Genomic DNA, 21,688 nt, shown 5'->3' with positions numbered 1-21,688 from the left:
AGAAGAAGGGACAACTCTATCACTGCAGTGCAAGAGGGTGTTCAGAAGCCTTTGTGGGTTATTGTCTCTCAGCTGCATGCTACACTCCACAGGGTGTCTTAATTGCACAAATCTCAGATCCATCAAAGGAAAAGCTTAATGCTATAACTGCTGCGTTCCTCAGAGAGATGGGGGCTGTGGAAGTTGTTGGAGACCATGCCCCTCTAACAGCAAAGAGTTCATCACGCAAAAATACACAACAATTGTAGAAATTAGTATCAAAGACAATAAATAACTAAACTCCTGGTCATTCTGGTCAGGTTGACTTGGGGAAAGACTCCTTCCTCACCCCAAACTGCACCATATACTATAGTAATCATTAATCAACAGCATACTTGTTTTGCTGCTGTAGGGCTGATAAGCAGGATGGCAGGCAGGCAGCAGCTCCCCTGACTTGGAAGGGAGCTGGGCAGCTTGGGGCATCCTCCTCTCATCCCGTGGGGAGCTGGGGAGCAGTGCCCAGCCCCAGCAGACCCTCACAGAGCTTTCTGCAGGGAGCTGCTGGCACCAGGAGCGGTTGCCAGCACAGGATTAGCAGCCTGTTGATTTAAAGGGCTTATTACAGGAGCTTAATTCTATTTTGACAGACGAAAGTAAGTCAATTACAGCTAGAAATAGCTCAGAATTTGGGTGATTTTTCCCCCCTTTTACGTGAGTTGTGGTGTCATTTTCCTTCCCTTTCTTTACCTCAAAGCCAGCATTTTCCGTAAAAAACCTCTGAGGCCCAGGGAAGCCTCAAGCACAGGCACTGGAGGGCAGACCTGGCTGTCCTCAAGCCTTGCTGCTGCCTGGGATTCACCGTGACGCCAGAGCCCGGCTTAGGCTGGCTCGTGCTGGAAACCACCCTGAGAGCATCCCCAGGGCCTGCCCTGTGCCCAATCCATCCCTGGCACGAGGCGATGTCAGCAGAGAGCAGCCCCTCCGAAAAGCTCAGGCTGGAAGGTGCAGGGGGGGGGGGGGAAGAAATGCCTGAAGTAATCAAGAACTGTTAGTGCTGAGGCTTAGAGCGGGGGGAGCATCACCTGCTCAAATGAATCCCCAGCCTGGGAGAGCAACAGGTTGGGGTCCAGATCAGAGAGAACTGCTGCTGCAAAGGGGCTGCCACTAAGCCACCACCTGCCTGCTCTCCCTAAATACCTAACAAATGATCTCTCACCCCAGAGAAATAAAGCGAGAGCCTACCTCATCCCCAAGGCATTCATGTAGAAGTCTCACCCCTGGGGCTCCATTCCTTTATAACCTCCCAGGTAACCTCCAGCTGTGCCTTCCCCACTCCTGCAATTGCAGCAGCCCCTTCTTGCCTTCCCAACACACCCATTCACCACCACCTGAGCCTATTTACCTGATCAGCAGGCCGGGCCATGTCAGACCTTTCTCTGCCTTAGAAGTTCATCTGAGATGAGCACTGTAATTAGCACCAGTAGAGGAGCACATGGGCTACTCAAGAACTACTCAGGAACTACTGGGTCTTGCCCTTTCCAACCTACCACCAGCTCCCTGATGTGAGGAGCTGGGTGATGTCCCCACGTGTTGCTCAAGCCCAAGATAGCAAGCCTTGTCACTAGCCAGCACACACACATTTTCCCTAGGAAAGCCCTAACTGTAGGTTGGGGAGTGATTGTGGTGACATCCAGGCTTACAGCCAGCAAAGCACCGTCAGACCCAGACTCTGTTGCACAGCTATAACACCTCACACTCAGCCCAGTGAGGAGCCCCCGCTTGCAAGGTGGTCTCCAGTTCTCATTTAGGGCCCAGCCACGGCTCGTGGAGTCTTCCTCGCGGTCTGCAGAAGAAACAGCTTGTGCTGTTTGCCTCCAGCACAAACCCAGCTCAGGAAGCTCACGAACTGCTGGCTCTGAGCGCATCAACCGTGCTCTCACCCTCGGACAGCGTGCAGCAGGCGCAGCGAGGGGTAGGCAGTCCTGACGTTGATGCGGTGCTTCAGGATGAGCTCGTTCACCCACTCCACGCGCTCCTTGCCCCCCTTGGCCATGAACGCCGGGATCCACAGGATGCTGCCGTTGAGGCTGTGCAGGCGCTGCAGCAGCTTCTCCCGCCACGTCTCGTTCACCAGGTCCTCGAAGGCTCGCTGGATGACCGATGGGTTCATGGTCACCAGGTCCGTCTTCATGCCCACATCCTGCGAGTACTCCTGGACGGGGGCCAGGTTGCACCTGCGAGGGGAAACACTGAACAGCCCTCTGCAGCGGATATGAGAGAGGGCACTAGCAAATACTGTGGGGGTGATGCTCAGTGCCAGGACAGTGACAGATGTGCCATTTGCCCTCACTTTTTGGATGGGGAAAGGAAGAAGAATGAGGCTTTGTGATAAATTAGATAGGCTCTCACCTGGTAGTGATGAGCTATGTCAATATGCCGGCACGCGTGTGCATGTTCCTCTGGGCAATGCTAATGCCGCGTGTAACTGTGGGCGGGTTTGTACGGTCTGTATTGCTGCTGGTGCAGCTCAAAAATAACGCAGAGCAACAAACCTCCCTTGTTTGCTGCCACAGCAGATTTAAAATGAAATGGCTTTTCCCACGCAAGGAAGGTGCTCGCCTCTGTAAGTGCCTGCACGCCCCGCGGCAGCAGCAGCAGCTCGGGCAGGCTGGCAGATGTCCCCAGGTGGAACACGCACCAGCAGTGACAATGACACCGGCAGGAGGTGGATGCCACAGGACGTGGGCTCCATGGGGTTTGGCTGATTGGAGCCTGTGACCTTCAGAAACCCAGTTTCATTCCATCATTTTAATTGCTGCCTCCTCTGGGGCTGTGCAGGTGGGTAGGGGCTCCTGTGCTCCTGTGAAGGATGAGGATGGAGGGGCTGTGGGATAAACCGCCAGCAGGTCCCCCCTGTTATATGGGGGGTTCCTACAGCACACTGTGCTCTCCGGTGGTGTTTTACAGTGAATTTACAGTATTTAACGAGCAGGAATTGTGTCTTAACCGTCTGTCTCCATAACCAGCCATTACTGCTATTTTCCCCCACTTTGCAGATGGGGGAAATAATGGAAAGAAAACCCAGCGAGCAGCATGCGGGGTCCTTGAGCCCATCCGATGTGCTCGCTGCAGGAGTCAAATGGCTTAAAATAAACATTGGGTCTGAAGAGCAAAGCTGTGGACAGAGACCATTCACTGCTGGCCATGGCCAGCCCTACTGAAAAGGCTGCCAGGAGCAAAGCTCCTCATGAAAATGCAATTTTGAGTGGTGGCTCAGCTAATCTATGGTGGGAAGAGCCCGTCCACGCCAGCCCTGCACTAGCACACGTGGCTGGGGAGACTTCACCCCAAATCCCAGTCCTACTCCGCCTTATGCCCAGCAAAATTTTCTCTCACAGCTTTGCTGCCTGACATGAAACCCCTCCCTAAACTTTGCCAGAAGAGCAACAGGCTGTTTTCTCCTTTGCTCTCTCTGGTTTTGTTTAAGGATGCAAATGGGTGCAGTCCCCCATGGCCAGGAGGGAGCTGCCAGCAGCCGGGCTGGAGCAGCTGGCCATGAGCAGGGGCAGAGGTGACATTATCCTCGTCCCCACATCACGCAGGGGACTGCCTCCGTGAGCCGCTGATGGATTGGGCTGTCTTCATAATAGACTTGCCAGGAAGCAAATGTCTGCACATACATAAATCATCAGCGGGCTCCCACAGCCCCTCAGCTAGCGGATGTACACGGGTGTTGGGGATGGATGGGAGGGCTGGCGCGCTCCTCCTCTGCACTCCGAGCATCTTAGGGAGGGAATTCGGTGGAGATCAGGACCTGCCACTGTGGCCCATGGGGCAGTGTGACACAGGATATGGGTGCTGGGGACAGCAGGGTGAGAAGACATGGGCTGTGTTTGCAAGGAGCGCTTGGCAGTGGTTGGAAGAGTTCACAGCAAGGCGTTCGCCTTGGTGAACTTTATGCTTGCACCTCTCCAACCCCCCAAACCCACCACACGGCAGGATGCAGCCCCTACCTGATCACAAAGCTGTGTGCATCGATCTCGGGGCCGCAGCCACTGCTGAGCAGGACCCCGGAGTTGCCCACGATGGCGCAGGAGGGGAACTGCTTGCCCTTGAGGGGCGAGGTGCGGGGCAGCAGCTCGTACAGGTTCTGCGAGACGTTCATGGTGCTGTCCCTGTCAAAGACGTAGTGGATGATGTCCCCCGGCTTCAGCGTCCCCTTCAGCACCGAAATGTCCTTCTCTGCATCCAGGAACTTCAAGATCTGTTTCCTGGGGACAGGGAAGAAAACAGCCCCATCAGCTCAGGTACAGAGGGGATTTGGGTAACGCAGAAGATGAACTCTGTCTCCTGCCTGCCCTGCAGGAACAGCTTCCAAATAGCTGTCTCCATCCTAATGCCCTCTCCTGCCCCATCCAGCCCTTCCAGCAGGCTAGCGTGGCTGGCCCACCATCAGTGGGGTCTCTGCATTCCCCCCTGGGCACACCAGCATTGCACACCAGTTGCACTTGGCCTGGAAACTGGGGGCTCGAATGTTCCGCGTTTCACGGCTGCAGGGCCAGCTGGTTCAGCTGGGAACTCATTTCCAAGCGATCGCTTACAGATATGAAGTCTAGCTCAGCAGGAGATAAGCCTTTTATTTCTTCCTTGACTTCTTTAGATGATATACAGAGGCAATTTGCCAGCTTGCACTGGAGAGGACCAGATCTGTCTCTTGTCCTATAGGTAATTACCAGTACCTGATCTTCAAAGAGAGTGTCTGGTTGTGTCTCCATTTGGATGAGGCTGGTTTAATGTCGTGCTTAATGCTTTCATTACTTCTGTCAACAACAGCTGGAGACGAAGAGTCATTTATTACTACTTCAGCTCTAGAGAAAAGAAAGACAGGGCGAGGGAGAGAGACAGGATCCGTTAGCATCCCAATGGCATTTCTAATCACTGTCTTCGGCTGTGGCTGCTGGAATTCAAACTTCATCAGAAAAGCAAAATTGTAGTTATTACCTAAACGAGAACTGAAAGCCTGTTTGTATTCCGCCACGCTCAAGCCGACACAGATCCTTAAATACCTGCTCGCTCACACAAACACATACTTACAGGTTTACATAAAACAAAATTGTACACATCCAGCCGGAGAAGCGCATGCACAGGGAGACACGAGCACACTGCAGACAGGCTGGCAGACAACACACACAGCCCTGCGGAGCCCCAAATGTCACTGAAAGATGGGCTGCACCCCAAAGCTGAGCCCCTCAGCTCCTGGGGTGGGTAAAAACCTCAAGAGGGAAGCACAACCTGCACTTCGCCCTATGGAGAAATGAATTAATTGAGCTGCTGGGTGCTGCTTGTGAGGTTGGGTACTCACTACAAAGACCCCAAACAGGGGGAGATTGGCTTGCTGGTAACTTTTTTTTCCCCACTGAAAAAGAACAAAATGATTTCAGCATCCATCCTGCCTGCTCCATGCCCAGCAATGAGCAGGGGGATGAGAAACAGCCAGATACACTCATGCTGGGGTTTGGAGATGATCACTGGGAGACCCCAGCTTTTAATCCCTGCTCTAAGAGGCAAATAGGCCCCAGCACTTCAGTGCAATTTACATCAAATGGCATAAATTAAGGGAGCCTCTGCATATTTGATTTCAGCCAGCCGCCCTCCAAAGAGAATACCCAAGCATCTCATCAAGAAGCTGTGCATGTGTCTGCAGCCCCGAAAAAGCCTTCACACTTCAGAGCGCTCTGAAAAACACACAGCCAAAGCACTTGCTACCAGCTGAAGGGAATCTCCCTCTGTAGTGCAAAGGGCTTTTTCCAGCCGGGGAACAGTTTGTAAATAAATACATTCATAAAAGGCAGGTAAAGCCCAGGGTGGGAAAAGAGGGAGAGACGGGGCAGAGCTGGTGGCTCAGGCTCACAGCAATGTGTAGCTCCTGGGAGCACATCTCCAGCCCAAGGCTGGTGCTCCTGAGGACACATTACATCTCAAACTATGTAGTGTTGCAGAGAGGAAGGGAAATGTGTTGATAGAGGCTAGATGTCAGTGTCCTCGTGTGTGCTTGTACATACCAAATGCTACGGGACCTTCTCCAGAGGCTGCCTCCAGTGGAGGTTGTTTCCCATCCTGCGTTTTGCTATTTTGTCTCATGCCTTGCAAAGCTTACTTATGAGGTGTCAGAAACCTTAAAGGAAATAGGGTAAAGGAATCTGAGGAATAACTATGATTTTTTTTTGTTGTTGTTTTGTCCATTTTCTGTGTTTGGGTGATGTGTTGTGACACCGTTGCAGAATGGCACAGCTCTTTCTTTCTTGCGTGGTGTCGCTGGGCTTTACAACTTGGCAGCGCTGGGATGACACAACATCATCGTAAAAATAACACAGAGAGGCACCGAATGAGGCTGTGATGCCATGAAATGTCTCTGCGAGGGAGCGACGTTACAGAACTGCATTACGATAAAACCGAATGGGGTTCTGATGTCAAAGCAAGCTCTCTCCCTCCTAATAGCACACAGTAAACTACGAAAATGGCAACTCTATCACTGACTTATTTTCACCATAAGTAACTCTCTCTTTCTCATTCTCTCAATCACCGCAACTTGCAGATCTTTGGTTATTTGCAAATGATTATTGCACTGAGCTGGGGAAGGAGGGAGAGAAACGATTAAGAAAATGCAAAGCAGAAGTGAAAAGAAACAGATACATTTGCTAAATAAGACCAGCACTATCCAGCAAAGAGGAGAAGCAGATTAATAGCTGCCTTACAGCAAAAACAAATGAACACAAAATCTAATTTACAAACCTATTAGATTTGCTATGTAAGCTGTTCACAGCTGATCTGATTGTACCTCTGCCTCCAGAACTCCTGCAAGACAAAGGAAATGCATTATTTATAAACCCGGCTCCTCTTTGCCAAGCATTGTTCAACAGTCAAGAGATCCTGCTCCGAAGGGCTCTGAACTGAGACACGGCTCGCATCTCACCCCATCCAGAACGGAGATGTCCTGATGCCTGTGAAGGGCTTTTCACATCCCTCGTCACTGCTGCCCTACTGCGACCGTAAAACCATTACAGCAAAAAGCTCCTAACCAACCCAATTAATAATACCTGCGCTCTCTAACCAGCCATCAAAGACATCTGGTCTCTGTTGTCAAAGCAGCGTGCAGCCTACAGGTTGCGTTAAATACATCTCAACTCTTTTTTTTTTTTTTTTTTTTTACGCATCAGGTGGGAGCTGTGCCTAGAGAAGGTCTCCTCCAACTCCAGGTCTCCAAGGGATGTCTCCCTGTCCTTCTCCAGGGGACTGATGGAATGGCATGGCCGGGATTCATGCCTCTGGCTTCATCCTGGGATTCAACTGAGATCACCCAATGTCTCCATTTATCCCAAATGAGCCATCAACCTCCTGCATGACTTGCAGAGACCCTGTCCTCACCGTGTGCCTTCTCCCAGTTTCCAGTGATCCAAAAGAGACCCAGTGCCCAGTTCCAACCTGCTCCGGTCCCATGGGTGCCCTGAAGCCCCTGGTCTCCACCCTCGGTGTGACCTGGCTGAAGCTACGAGACCAACTCACCGGGGTCACTCGCAAGCTGGAGCTGGGACCTGAAGGGACAGCCTTGTCACTGCCACAGCCAGGCAGCCCTGCACGAGGATGGGCACCAGACCTGCCTGAGCAGGACCTGTGGGAAGGCAGAGCCCACGTTTCCAGCACCAGGCACTGGACTGTTGCTATAATTTTAAAATAGGTGGAACCAAGCCTCTTCAGAAACCAGTGTCACTCATATGGCCCATAAATCCTTGGTTAAACAAATCCCAGTGTTGTTCTGCATTTAGCTGCAGAGCCCCTTCTTGCTTTAGCTCGCTATTTTGAAGCAGGCCACAAAGAATCTGTCCCCTGCTTTCTGGTGACACTCAGTGGCAGACACATTTTAGCCACCACGTCCTCATTGCTCCGTTTTATTGTTTCCATTGTACAGACAACTGTATGAACACGCTCATAAAGAGAACCAAATTCTTTTCCAGCAGAAATATTATTACCTGGAAATATATCCCTTAATGAAAATGTATCTCAGGAGCAGGTATTTCTAGCAGTCCTAAAAAGATCCCAAATGTATTAGACACAAATGAAATAGTGAGCATGGCCATTTGGTAGCATTAAAAAGATTTTCAGGCTTGTGGGATGTGATGTAAACCCCTTAGTTAGGCTGAGAGCAACCCTCAGCACTGCATAATATAAAACCCTTGGAGAAGCTGTGATGGTTGTCCCTTCCCTCCCTCCCTCCCACAGGAGCCCATTCTATGGCCAAGCCACTGAGATTCTTCCTCCAACACTCTCCTTTTTCCTCTGACAAACCTGAGAGCTAGCAAGCTGTTTCACAGCAGGACTGGCTTATTCCTAGAGCCTACTGGCATTTAACAAGCCTCTGCTTTAATGGGGTTCACCGCGGGTTGTGGGAGCAGGCTGGATTAGCGTGCAAACCACGCATCCTTTCAGAGACGTCTCCTCTGAAGGAGCCTTCCAAATGGGATTCACACTCCTTCACACTTGCTGTAAGAGAGATAGGGACTGGATTAAGGGCTTAGAAAAAAGAAATGTTGCTCTCTGAATAAGTGCTGGTTCACAATCTCTGTGAAAGGGGGGGGAAAATCACAGAAATCTGGAAGTGGAGAAGACCTCTTAGTGCCCACCTCATCCACTTTTTGTGGCTACAGCAGGACTGATCCGAAGCATCACAACATGTTATTCAAATGCATTTATCCAAGCTAAGCTTTACATGCCCCCAGTGACAGCTCTGTGCATGTTTTCTCCTGAAATTCAGGCAGCTGCTCGGGCAGGTGATGCTGGATGTGAGGAAGAAGATCTGGGAGCCCAGCTCCCAGCTCGCTGTGTGTGGAGGCAGTGGGGAGAGAGGTCAGCTCTTCATTTTCCCTCCACTGTGAAAAGCAAAAGTTTTCAAAATATTGCAATGCAAACAGAGCACAAAGCATTCAATGCAAACAGCACAAAGTGTTCTTGTGGCTGTCCTGTTCAGGCACCCAAGAGGGCAAGAAAATGCTGCCTTCCTCCCTGGGTGGGTATTTATATGATCTGTACCCTATTATGGCAGTGAACTGATGTCATATACGAACTTGGAAGGGACAGCTCAGCAGTGGAGGAGTGAGCAGGGCTCTGCTAGCCAGCATCTGGCCCAAAGGCAGCAGGGATGCTCTTGGCAAGCTCCTGAGATGCTGGCAGGGATGCTGCTCCCCCCACTGGGCTTGGGTTCTCTCTCCAAGCCACAGAGATTGCCTGAGACTGGGACATGATACTTGGCTGAAGCTCTCCACTTGTCCAGTCAACCCTAAAACACTCCTGTGACCTCAAAACCACCGGCCTTTCCATCCTTCCTGTCCCACACTGCAACTTCTGGACACTCTCCCTACAATCTCCCTTTCTACAACCAAGGACAATGAGAGCTGTGATACCACGGGGAAGATTCCCCCATCCAGAGGTCTCTCTCAGCCCTCCAGCAGGTACCAGCCAGGCACACCAGTTGCTCAAAATGCCCCCAGTTTAGCCAAGCACCACATTTTCCAGGGTTTGCCACAGCTACCAACACAGCCAAGCTACTATTGCTGTACCACCTCTCCAGTCCCACCTGGGAAGAGGAAAACTTTAAGAAATGGAAGGTAGTAATTAAGAGGCACATGTTAAACAAACAAACAAACAAACACAATGCTTTTTATTACACCTTACTGACCTGGAGTTTCAAATCTCTTGGCTTCAAAAGGCAAAGACCAGCCTCGATTAAAATTGCACTGATAGGCATTGATTTTGAAAAGCTTTCTGGTGCTACAGCGTGTTTAGATTGAATTGCTTTATTAATCTAGCTGTTATCAGTTTGATTGTATAGCCAGCCCCACAAAGTACCAACCTGCTTCCTAATCCTATTATTTACAAAACGCTCTTCTTTTGACTTCGGCTTGGATGTTTTCCAGCGATAAGTTGCATCTATATGCGATAATGCCTTATTACTGGCTTATGCCATCCTTTCTCATTTTTGCTGTAAGATTTTTCAAGCTGAATTTTGACTGTCTAAGATATTATATAGGTCAAAATATTCTGTGCTTAGTTCTAGAGTGACACTGATTCATATATCAGAGAGGAATGAAAAAATGTCTTATGGTTCAGGTCCAAATTTTCTTGGATGAATAATTCCTCATAAACCAGGTATGCAAAGACTTTTCCATTCACAGTCTATGAATGGGCTGTTTAGGGGTTTTGGTTCCCTTTTCATCATTGTCCACTTCTTAAATGATTCTCTTAATTGTTGCTCAGTGCAGTTTGGTCTTGCTTCCAGCAATTTCAATACATGGAATCAAAGCTGCTCTGACTGAACAAGTAGGTCACAAAGCTTCTTTGGGTGACTGGGTCTCTAAAAGCAGGCTTTGCACACCCCTGTTCGCAAGCTTAGAAATCTGAAAATGTGTTTGCCGTGGGTATTTTACAAAACCCACCTCATGTTCCTCCTTCTCCCCAGAGCAGAGGGCACATGGGAAGCAGGCACAAGAATCATGGATGGTCCAAATATGTGAGCTACACAATTTGGCCACATCCAAGCACCCAGTCAGCTGCATTTGCATTTCTAGAACAAAACCTGCCAGAGCCTTCCTGACCTGGGATGAGCCAAGTTGCCCCAGCTCCCCTCTCCTCCCTCCTCCGCATAAAGCAGAAGTAGTAACAGCACCATAACCCATAGGGGGATTGTTAAACAAAATTTATTCATCCGAATTCCTCAGAAAGACAGCTTGGAGTGCCACAGTTTTATCTGAGGAGTGCAAATGAGTAACACCTACTGAGTGAGTTTTCACAGCCCTCTTTTGCATTAGGAGCATCTTGTGATCCTCGCTTTAAGGCTGGGATGGTGGCAGGGAAGCGGCTTGGCCTGTGACACCAGAGGTGACGGGTCCACAGCCCAGGACAGGAGCAGATGCCTCCTGCCCTTCCTGAGCATGGCTCTTGCTGGCTGAGGGAAAACACACGTAACACAGAGGGCCACAGGAATTGATCACAGGCGTGATGCCCGGCCTCGGCAATGCCAGCAGGGTGCTGACAGACACCCTGCAGGCCAGGCCGACCTGCTTGTTGCCACCAGAAGGTCTGGGGAAAGGGAAACTGGAAGCTGTCACTGGAAACGAACTACAAACACGTAGATAACACCCTTCCTCCAAAGCCTGACACACTTTAGCTCTGCTGATGCTAGCAATGATAGGTAATCCAACGTGCATGCAGGTGGGCCAGACCTTGGGGTGTCAGGGACCAGCTGGCACCCACACACCACCATGTTAGAGACGGGCTCATGTCCTCTGGCTGCCCCATGAAGTGACCGAATTCGTTCTTCTGACCAAGAGAAATGCAGTCTTCGAGATAAGCCCTGTGCTCCCTGAGCCCTCAGGGAAGGGGTCTTCAGGGTCAGGATTCACTCAGGCCAGTGCTGCAAAACTGGGACGAGGACACAGGCTTCAACCTTCCCTCCTCTCCCCTGAAGTTTGGGGTTTGTGTTGAGACCAGCAGAAGGTCGCATTCATCAGCCAGTCCCCTTGGGGGCTTCTCGCTGGATGCTCAGCTGATTGCTGAGGGGAGCATGTCAAAGCCCATCCACATGATGAGCTGCTCTCGCTATCGCAGAAGAGACAAAACATGCAGAGGGAATGCTCTATTCAGAGGGAGGCAGGCCCACAACATCGGCCAACAGCCAAATGGGAAACTAAAGCCAAAATTGGGTGAGGAATGATGGCATCGACCCCATTTCTGACCCTGGAGATGGGATGCTGGCACGCAACACTGCCTGCCCGCCCCAGTCTTCCCCTCGCACCAGAAACCCAGCTGCCAGGCTCATTTCTCACTCACTGCCCCATATCACATTTTATATCATGTCAGGAGGAGCCAGGACATTTGAGACTTGCCCATCATTCCCGGTGACATTTCATCAGTTGCTTTTGAGGTTTTCATGCCAGGGTGTGAAGGAGACTGCGATTAAGAGGAGCGGTGGCCGTTGGGCAGCCCTGCCAGCATGCACTCTCCTGGCGAGCAAGGTTCCTCTCTAGGGATTAATTTGGAGGAAATTTCTAAAGCATTTGTCTGCTAGATGAAAGAGCCTGCAATATATCTTGATGAGACATTTGAAATCTCACTTCGATGTGTTTAAAATCTCACTTGTTCATATTGTCACAGCTTGGCAGCCAGGGTGTCAAAAACTTCCTAAATATCAGGTGCTATTTTTGCAGCTCCAAGTTCCACTCTCTCTATCGAGTCATACAACCACATTTCAGAGATCGTGCCTGTACCAGGGGATCCAAGAACATCACCTTGCCTCACTAGTTGGGGAGCAAGGTTGGGAGGCTCGGTGACGAAGTGCCAGCCGACAGCCTCGCTGCCGCTCATAGCACTTGCTATCAGCCTTCTTGAGTAAAAGGAGGTCTGTCTGTCTTGTACAAACCAGCCTTTCTAATTTAATTGTTTCCTCCCATGCTACAGCCCCACCTCCATCACTTCACCTACCCCACAACCCGCGAGGGAAGGGGAAGGTTGGAGGCGCTCAGCATCGAAGCAGCCCCATGTGCCAGGCAGAACCATGGCTCCGCATCAGCTCCTGTGGAAATGAGAGCAGGGTTTGGCCCTGAGCTTTCTGCCTGGCTGCAAATCACTGTGTGCAATCACTGCCAGTGTACGCCGAGGGCACAGGAATTGAGACACATGAGTTTGCAAAACAGAGACACCTATTGCTTAATAGGGATAAGCCAATTAGGCTGAAATGCTTACGTGACAAAACCAGTGCAGAAGTAGCAGGAAAGGCACAGCTCCAAAGGTGAAAGGACATGAGGCAAAAAAAAGGGACACCCACAGCACATCACCAGGGTGCTGCTTGGGGATCCCTTGGTGCTGGGGTAACCAGAGCATCACCACTAAATCCCAGTCTGTGTCTGAAGGAGCTGTGAGGGGCAGGAGGATGCTGGCAGCACGCTGAAGGTCCCTGCTGCCCCCCAGGGTCTGCGGGTCCGGGGCTCACAGGCTCTGTCTCTCTTGCACCTGTAGAGTGTCAGGTCTCACATCCACACACGTTCCTCACAATGTCAGCATGGCCTGACTCCGTTACCCCGTGACACTCCTGTTTTATCGCTGCTCTAAAGACAAAACACTCACGTGCTCGCAGGGATGAAATGTCACACGCTTCATCTCTCCCCGTCCTGCGTACCGGCAGGCCTTATTCCTTCCTCCAGCTTCTTTGGCTATGTTAGTGAAACATCCAGCAAAGAAACAGCCTCTGAAGCAGGGTAAAAACATCCAGAGAGGGGCTTGGGTCAGGGTTGTTGTCTGTGGATTTAATTTTCCCCTTCTGGAAGGGAGAAGGTGAAATACCAAGAGTCCAGGGAAGACCTAGCAAAGAGCTGAGGGAGACAAATGTGTCACTACTTAAAAACCATGTCTACACTGTATGTTCTTCCTGAGATCATTTTTTTTTCAGCCAACTGAGCAGAGCTATCAGAGAGCACAAGCAGTAGAGCATCAGTCTTGCAGGAGATCCTGTCTTCCTGAGCATCCTTGTCCTAAAGGGCAGAAATCCCAGCGGCTCTTGTAGCATTGTGGGTGCCACGTACCTTGGGAAATGATTGAGGGTCCCCAGCCTCACTGGGATACTCAGGGTCTCATGTTTTTCTTTTTCCACTGTCAGCGTGGACACTGAGGACCTCTCCTGGGCAGTGACATCCTCTTGGTGCAGATTTTCTGTATGAACATCCTCAACGTGATGTTGGGTACCAGGAGCACCCAGGTGAGAGCTGCACCCCACGGTCAGCAAACACCTGAGCCATTTGCCCACCATCAGAGGCATTCCCCAGCAAAGGAGCCACCTTTGCAAGGACTTATTCCCCCAAGCATGGTGTCCAGATGCCATACATTGAAAAAACGGTGGTTATCTCAGAGCTCAGCCTCCTCTCCCTTCCCCTGTCTCACAAAACCACGCTGTGGAGATCCAGACAGCAGCAGGAAGAAGTTTAATTACCAAGTGAGCAGCTGTTGGGCGACAGTCGAGTGTGCTTCTGAGTGCCTGAGAAGGTGTAGGGGATGTCTGATGACAACGCTTAACCTTAGCAGGGGAAACATGTCCCCAGTCATAGCTGCTGGCTGATGTTCCCAAGGATGATGGTGACACCTGGGTCAGAGGTGACGGATGGTGGTGGGACAACCACCCCTCGATCGGGGATGCCTGGAGCCTGCCATGATGCTGTCTGAGGGAGGGAGGCCACAAGAGCACACCAAAACCTTGTTGTGACGGTGACAGTGCGTGCTTTTAAAAGCAGCCCTGCATATGGAAAGTGCTCGGCGGGCAGGGACAGGGTGCTCAGCATGCAGATGGCCAGCCTGGTGGGTTTTTTTGTTTGTTTGTGCTATTTCCAGTGGGTTTCTATGTGCGATGACAAGGAGTTCATTTGCAGTAGCAACAAGCAAGAGTCTAGCGCTTAATTTTGGAAAGAACTGACCCTGTGAAAAAGCAACCAGCTCGATGAATTGAACACCATGCAAACAAGAGACCTGTGTATGTTCAACAGCAAGACCAGTGAAGTCAGTGTGCCAGCAGTGCTGCTGGTGAGGGTGCTTATCCCAAGGCCACCACCACCAAGGCTGCTGCTTAGCCAAGGCAAAGGGCTTGCTTAGATTTACAGTGGGAGCACAAAGGAAACAGAGCTGTAAGGATTCCTTTTTTTTTTTTTTTCCTTGCTATTGAATTGCAATGGGCAGAGCTGCTGACACCAGCCTGCTCTGCCATGCTGTTTGCTGAAGGACACTTCAAAGTCTGCTCCCACGGTAAATTTGCTAGGACAGGGAATTCCCTGGTTTCCAGAGCCAGCTGGGGAAGGACAGCAGGGAAAAAGCAAAATAATTACTGTCTAATACTGTGGTTTGGGTTTATTTCTTGCTGCTGAAGGTGACCCAGACCCAAGGAAAGCAAATGGTGGAGGCAATTAGAGGAAGCCTGGCTTTGAAACAACTGTTTTTTTTTTTATAGCAACGGTGCTTGTAGATGCATTATTTGAGTAATTCTGCTCTTAGGGATGAAAAACCAAAATACTCATAACCGGGAAGCCCAGGGAAAGGTATAGGAGCTCCTGTTAAATGCTTTTCTGGAGGATCTGAAGCACATTTGGCATGCAGGTAGGCAAAGACGAACAGATGTCCAAGCAGAATAACCACGGTTGCTGCAGGCATGTGAGCACAGAATATAAGAGGAAAAAAAAAAAAAGACAAGACAAGCCTTTTATCAGTGTCCATTCCCTTCCAGATTTAAATGGTGCATTTGCAGGGTTAGTGACTGGACAAAGAAAGCCCACCTGGGTGAAAGGGAAACTTGTAGCACTTATCGGGGTGGCTTTTGTCTCCTCGGCACTCTGGTTGTTGCAGCTGGGACCGGCTGTGGCTCCGGCACCTCCATGCCCAAGGAGAGTTGGCTGGAGAGGCAGCCAGAGGGCTGCTGCCATTGCTCCCCTCATGGGCAACCTTGGAAATCCCCTCCTTGGGGTCTTGCAGGCAACAGATGGGCAGGCCTGGACTGAAGTTTTCACCAGCTGTAATGAAAACCCCACAGAGGGCCTGGTTATGTTCCTGGCGCTGGATTTGGCTTTGCTCCACTGGACAGCTCAGGGTCCTGCTGGTGTTTCCCGTCCTGCTGCTCATCCCTCCTGCAGGCACCACTGCTCCTGCTGTCCTCTCGAGGCTCAGCTTGAGGAAATAAGCTAAGATTCATTCCCTTCACCTTCCCTAGGCAGCAGCACGGGGGTTTTGCCCATTATTTTGTGGCAGCCGCCCCTGCCCTCCTCCCCCCATGGCTCGACAGGAGATGGGGCTTTTCTGTGCCACAGCAGTGCTGACAGGGAGCAAGGGGAGCTCTGCAGCCAACCTGAAAATGGGCTGCTGGAGGTATTGTCAGGAGTGTGGCAATCAAAGCCTACACCGAATATTTCCTCATTCAAATCAGTGCTCCAACATTGCTTTTATTTTCCAGCCCGATGCGTCACGGGGCTTTTGTTAGAGCCTTGCCATACCCAACGAGTACAAAGGCCTCTCCATGGACTTGATTTGCATGAACAGTTACTTGGTGTCCGTGGGATCTGTGCTGCGGAGAGGCGCTCCTCCTCCAGACCCACCCAGGTAATTGTTGGTTCCTGCGCACCCGCTGTGTGAGCGCACAAAAGCTGGGGTTGGTAGAGTATGGCACTTTTCTTCAGCAAAACTTTCCGGTGTAGAGCAAGTCTTTGACTCCGGGTCAGGTGCAATAAATCACAGCCCGAAGGACTTCAGCAGGATGTTTATAGTCGATGGACCAGCCTTGACAAGAAGTGTTATGACTGTAGCATGCTACAGGCCACTCAGAGCAAACACATCAGCCACCGCCGAGGACGCAAAGCTGTTTTGTGGCTCTCCCGAGACTTCGACAGGCAGGCGTTGGAAACGTGGTGATTTGATGACAAGCTTTGGGGCAGGCCAACAATATTTAATCCTCCAGTTCATCACTTCAAAGAGCAGGATATGATTCCTGTTGTAATCAGGATGGAAAGGCGTGTGGTCCGGACTAGCAGAGAAAAAGGTTGACTCATATTAAGTCCGACCCATTACCAAGTGTCAAGCGCTGCCTAAGATGGCTCAAGCTAATTCCAGAAGTCACCTGGTGGCAGCGGGTCACCAGCTCCCTCTACAGACAATCAGGACACAGCCGGACCCCTGCAGAACCGCTACGGCAGATGCATAACAAAGAGTCCCTTTAAACCGCCACCAAGGAGCAGAATTTTCCAACAATTATCCCCCTCGCTTTCCCAATAATTATCCCACTCCTTTGTCTGCCTCCGCAGAAGGCAGGAGAGGTCTGGCCCGCTCCCCTGTCCTGGGCTGGATGAAGAAATGGCAGCGATTGCTGTTGCATTCCCCAAGCCAGCTCCGAATGCCTCTTTTGTCTCCTTTCTGGGGAAACAAAGAGCTGTGCACGGAGCGGTGCGGGGAAAGGCGGGCGCCAACGGGCTGCAGGAAAAGTTCAGCGGCCGGGACGAGGGTGGCTGCTGGGGACCGACGTGGCCACGCCGCTGGAAACGTCCGCATGTCACCGCTGGAAACCTCTACATGTCACCCCGGTGGGACAGGAGCGAGGGCAAGCGCATCCACTTCCCCTTTGGCACCCCACCACTGCTGAGCACTGGCTCCAAGCAGGTGGGAAGAGGGGTGTCCGTGCTGAAATGGGTGAGAGGAAGGGGCTAGCGAGAGCAGCACAGTGCCGGGCCCCAGAAACTGCTGATTTTCCATCCTTGCCCCAGCACTGTCATTTAGCCTCTTTGTTTCAGCTTCTCCCCTCTGCAGGAGGAGGGATAATAGTATCTGGAGGAGCAAAGATGCTTGCTTCCTAAGGAGTCTCCTTCTTCAGGAAGCTCCGCCAGGCAGAGATGTTCTCGGCTCCAAGCCCCCTTTTTCACCTGTGATGCTGGGAACTTTTTGTCTGGGCAAACAGCATGATTTTTTTTTTTTTAATTTTTTTGTCCATTTGCCAGTAATATTACATTTTTACTTTGTACCTAATGAACATTTTGTTCTCTCTTTCTTCGATTTCTCAGTATTCATAGGTGAGAGAAATATGTTCCCCCTGTTCCTACCCGTACGAGGCAGATCCTTCCAAAGACAATCCAAATCGCAGGCAGGGGGCAGGGTATGTGTAAAAGTGGGCAAGCTGTTCGCTCCTCGCAATAATTAGAGAGTGTTTCGATGCCAAGGAAAAAGAAAAAAAGAGTTGCACCTGCCTGCAGCTCCCAGCCCCTCGGTGCCAGGGGTCTCTGCCCGCCTCTTCCCCCTGCTTCCCATTTAGGGCCATGCCAACCACCGAGGTGGTGCCAGGGGATCGGGGGAGAGGACACCAAGCTAAACCATCTGCCAGCTGGATATTCCCAACCTGGGAGAGAGCTGAACAAAAAGCCAGTGGCTTCCAAACCTGTAACAGGGTGGAACTGTTCCCTTCTGGGAATGCCGAGAGCTCCTAGAAAACTTTGCGGTTTCTCTACACCACGGCACGCATTTTGTCTTCCCCTTTACCTACAAGTCCTGATTGGAAAAGATGCCACTAGCACGTGGCCCCAGAAGCTGAAAAACCATAACCATCTCCTGGGCTGTCTCACTCTTTGCAACTTTGCTACTTCTCCCCAGCAATGTCTTTCAGCCAGGTCACAGCATCGTGTTGGCTGTCACCAGCACCCTGGCTGCACGCAGGGATGGGGTGTTCCTTGTAACAGGCTCCTGTGCTAAGAGTCAAGGGTGTACGATGAGCAGAGCTTGGGATGAAGGAGCTCAAACATAGGCTACTTCAGGGATTTGGGACATGCAATGGGGAAAAGATGTGGGTGGGAATGGAGAAAGGAGGAGAAAGGGTCGGTTTGTCCTACTTCGTGGTGACTTCTAAATATAGTCTCACCTTTGCTCTGGGTGTCCGTGTGTCCCAGCTGATGTGGTAGCTTATTTATAAAGAAAATAAATTGGTCTGGGACTAATACACATGTATCAGAGGGCACCAGATCATAGGAAGCCTCCTTCAGTCCCTGGGGCAGTGAGTGGGTCTGAGCCAGGGGCACAGGGATCTCCTCTCCTGCCCACGTTACCTCCCACACTTGCTGAAACGCCATATGAAAGAGGCTGCTCGATATTCCTGCAGAACTCATCTGACCCTGTTGCTGTCTCTGCCACTGAACTGTTTGGCAGTACTTCCTTGGAGAACTACAGCAACAAACTCAGATGCCAGGGCTTGGAGATAAGCAGCCAGCAAACATCCAATTTCCATAACACGTACAGAAAAGAGAGGAGGGGAAAAAAACAACAAAACCAAACCCAAAAAACACCTGGAAGTCTCTAATGAACCTGGGCGAAGAGCAGGACAAGTAACTAACACAACAGAATAGATTTTCAATAAGGGCACAGCAAGTTCTAGCAGGCAGATCTAGCAGATAGGCGAGGAGGGAGAAGAAAGAGCCAAAGCCGGAAAAGAGGATGGGAGGAAAGCGAGGGGATCGGAGCAGCCTGTCCGATGGGGAGGATGCTCCTGAAGCATTTCATTTCCTTTCTTATTGTATAGGCAGCATCAGCTCGTAGCAGAGCAATAATCTGCCCAGCCTGGTAACCTACAGCCTGGTGCTGGATGTTTCTGGACAGGGCTACTGACCTTTGAGCACTTCTAGCCCGTGGCACCCGGCATAACCCAACAATGAAACAACAACAAACATCACCGCGTTTCATTTACAGTTTTAGCTGAGTGCTAGGTGTTTGTTCTGAGCTACTCCAGCAGGAAATTCCACCCAGTCCTGAGCAGAAAGAAGGACCCCATGCCATTTTGGCACCACCAGTGCACCCCCTGTTCCTACAGCGATGTGACTTGTTTTCCCATGCTACTGCAGTGAGTTCCTCGGGTTAATGCAAGCCCTCCTCTCCGCTCTTCCTCCTCTCACTCCCTCATTTACCAAGCAGCCTTCCGAGATGGGGTTTATGGGGCGGGTAGGGCATTGCTCCTCTTCCCAGATTTAGGGTTCCTTAGTCCCTGCCACACAGGACGCCCCAGGTAGGAGCGGTACGCGATCCTAAAGCCTCCGACCCAACAGCCAAACAGCTTGAGCTCTCCCAGTGCTCTCCATCACCCCCCACCCATCCCAAATCTTGTCCCTGCTCCCTCTCTCCCTCCCCATGGACGGGTCCTCACCTTAGCTCCCTGCAGACCGGCCCCTGCCCACCGCCCCAGGGTGCAGGGTACCCGCTCCACCACGCCCACCCGGACCCACCGAGCCCCCCGGGATGCAGCTCGCCCCTCCATCCCCAGCCGAGCCGCAGCCCCCTCTCCCCAACCCCTCTCTGACACCCCGAAGCGGGCCGGCACCGCTCCGGCACCGCCACCGGGACCTGCACCCGGCTCAGCACCCCAACCCGGAGCGGGATGCCGTGCCTCTGGGGGACCGGCACCTGCTCCAGCACCCGACCCGGCTCGATATCTCCACGTCCCCAACGGGACCGGGACCGGCCCCATCTCCCCATCCCACCCGGTCCCGTCCCGTCCCACTGGGGGGGGGGTCCCGGGGGGTCCCTCCCGGGGCTGCCGCCGGCTGCGCGGTGCGCGGAGCGAGCTCCCTGCCCACTTGGGCGCTCGAGGAGCCGGCAGAGCAGGAGACAAAGAAAACTGTCCGGCCGCTCCCCGAGCCCCGCTCCTCCTCCTCCATCCTCCATCCTCCTCCTCCTCCATCCTCCGCGCCGCGGAGCGGGGGCTCCTTACCCGCTGCCCTCCTCCTCCTCGATCTCGGAGATGTCGGCGAAGATGAGGAAGCCGACCAGCAGCGTGAGCAAAGCCAGCGTCCAGCCCCGGCACGGCAGCGGCATGGCTCCGGGGGCCGAGCCGTGCCGAGCCGTGCCGAGCCGCTCCGCGGGGCGCTGAGCGCGGCTCCGCGTCCCGGCACCGCCGCCACCGCCCCCCGGCGGGGCCGCTCCGCCCCTCGGCGCCCGCCGAGCTCCCCCTCGCCCCGCCCGGTGCGGGGAGGGGAAGGGAAGGGAAAGGGAGAGAGGTGAAGGATGGGGACGAAGGGAGGAGGCTGCTTCCCAAAGCCCCCCGCTGCTAAAGTTGGCCGGGGGGCGCTCGGGGAAGCGCCCCGCGGGGAGATGTCCCCCCTGTGGGGTCCCCACTGATGCCTTGCGGAGCACCTGGGAGCCCGGGGGTCTGCTCTAAATGAGGCTGGAGGGATGCTGGTGGACGCATCTGTTCCTAAAGAGGGGCTTTTGGGGTCGCAAAGCGCTGTGCACATAGAGGTGCTCGGTAACTAATCGCACCTACCCCTCTCACTATGTGATAACAATAAGTCTTTGTGTACCATAAACGGCACACCGGCCCTGCCGTGACTCCCAAAATCAGACAGGAGTTTGAACAGGCAGAATTAATTGTGGCAGAATTCACCGAGCAGAAACCTCTGGGTGCATCCCCGCCACGCTCCCATGGGCAGCCTGCGGTTTGGTACGGAGAGAAAAGGCTGCAGCTCCTCTCCAGAAAGGGAGACAAAAAGTGTGTGAAAGTGGCAGGTGGGAAGAAGGAAAAAACATCAGGCTGACCCAAAGAATGGCCAAAACCAGACCAAAAAGTCCCTTTCCCTGCACCCCTATTATATATCAGCCCAGCACCAGCTCAGGAGGAGAGGACGGTGGTGCTGAGGGCTTAAGCAGGGCCAGGCAGGAGCACCTCCGCAGCCAGCTGTAATTCCTGCAGCCCAGAAAGTTGCTGAGGACCAGGATATCTGGCGCTACACGCGCCGCCGAGCTGGAGAGGGACGCAGCAGATTTGTAATGCAGCAGATAGAAGAAGCACAGATGTGTTGCGAGAGAGGGAGAGAGAGAGAGATACTAATTGCTTACATATTTAAAACAGCATCTTTAGTCTGAATGGGAGGCACCATTAAGCAAAACAGAGCTATTAACTGGGGCCACTTGGAAAGCTGCCATTTTCCCTTTTGTGCATGGCTTTATGCATCAACACAGAAGTGCCACGCTTAGGGCACAGAAGGGCTGTCGGTCGTGTCCTGTGATTCCTCGCAGGGGTGCCGAGGTGCTTTGCAGTGGGGCAGAGCGTGTCCCTATACTCCTGGGTGCCTAACGTGGGTTTTGTGTGCACGCCCTCCGTGGAGGACTTTCC

The 21,688-nt window shown here is 52.2% G+C and overlaps 1 protein-coding gene across 1 annotated transcript in view; it reads right to left on the bottom strand.

Moving 5' to 3' along the window:
• Positions 1–20,462, bottom strand: part of ST8SIA2 (ST8 alpha-N-acetyl-neuraminide alpha-2,8-sialyltransferase 2) — a 28,491-nt gene extending 8,029 nt beyond the window's left edge. Inside the window, exons 1-5 of the mRNA XM_032195067.1 lie at positions 20,288–20,462; positions 6,772–6,834; positions 4,719–4,847; positions 3,993–4,250; positions 1,920–2,213 (exon numbers count right to left, since the gene is read on the bottom strand). Of these exons, the coding sequence (XP_032050958.1) occupies positions 1,920–2,213; positions 3,993–4,250; positions 4,719–4,847; positions 6,772–6,834; positions 20,288–20,391 (848 nt within the window). The 5' untranslated portion in view covers positions 20,392–20,462. The remainder of the gene's footprint in view (positions 1–1,919; positions 2,214–3,992; positions 4,251–4,718; positions 4,848–6,771; positions 6,835–20,287) is intronic.
• Positions 20,463–21,688: the final 1,226 nt, after the last annotated feature.

Source organism: Aythya fuligula, chromosome 11, assembly GCF_009819795.1.
Source record: "Aythya fuligula isolate bAytFul2 chromosome 11, bAytFul2.pri, whole genome shotgun sequence".
Lineage (NCBI taxonomy): Eukaryota > Metazoa > Chordata > Aves > Anseriformes > Anatidae > Aythya > Aythya fuligula.
This window is presented reverse-complemented; position numbering and strand designations above follow the sequence as displayed.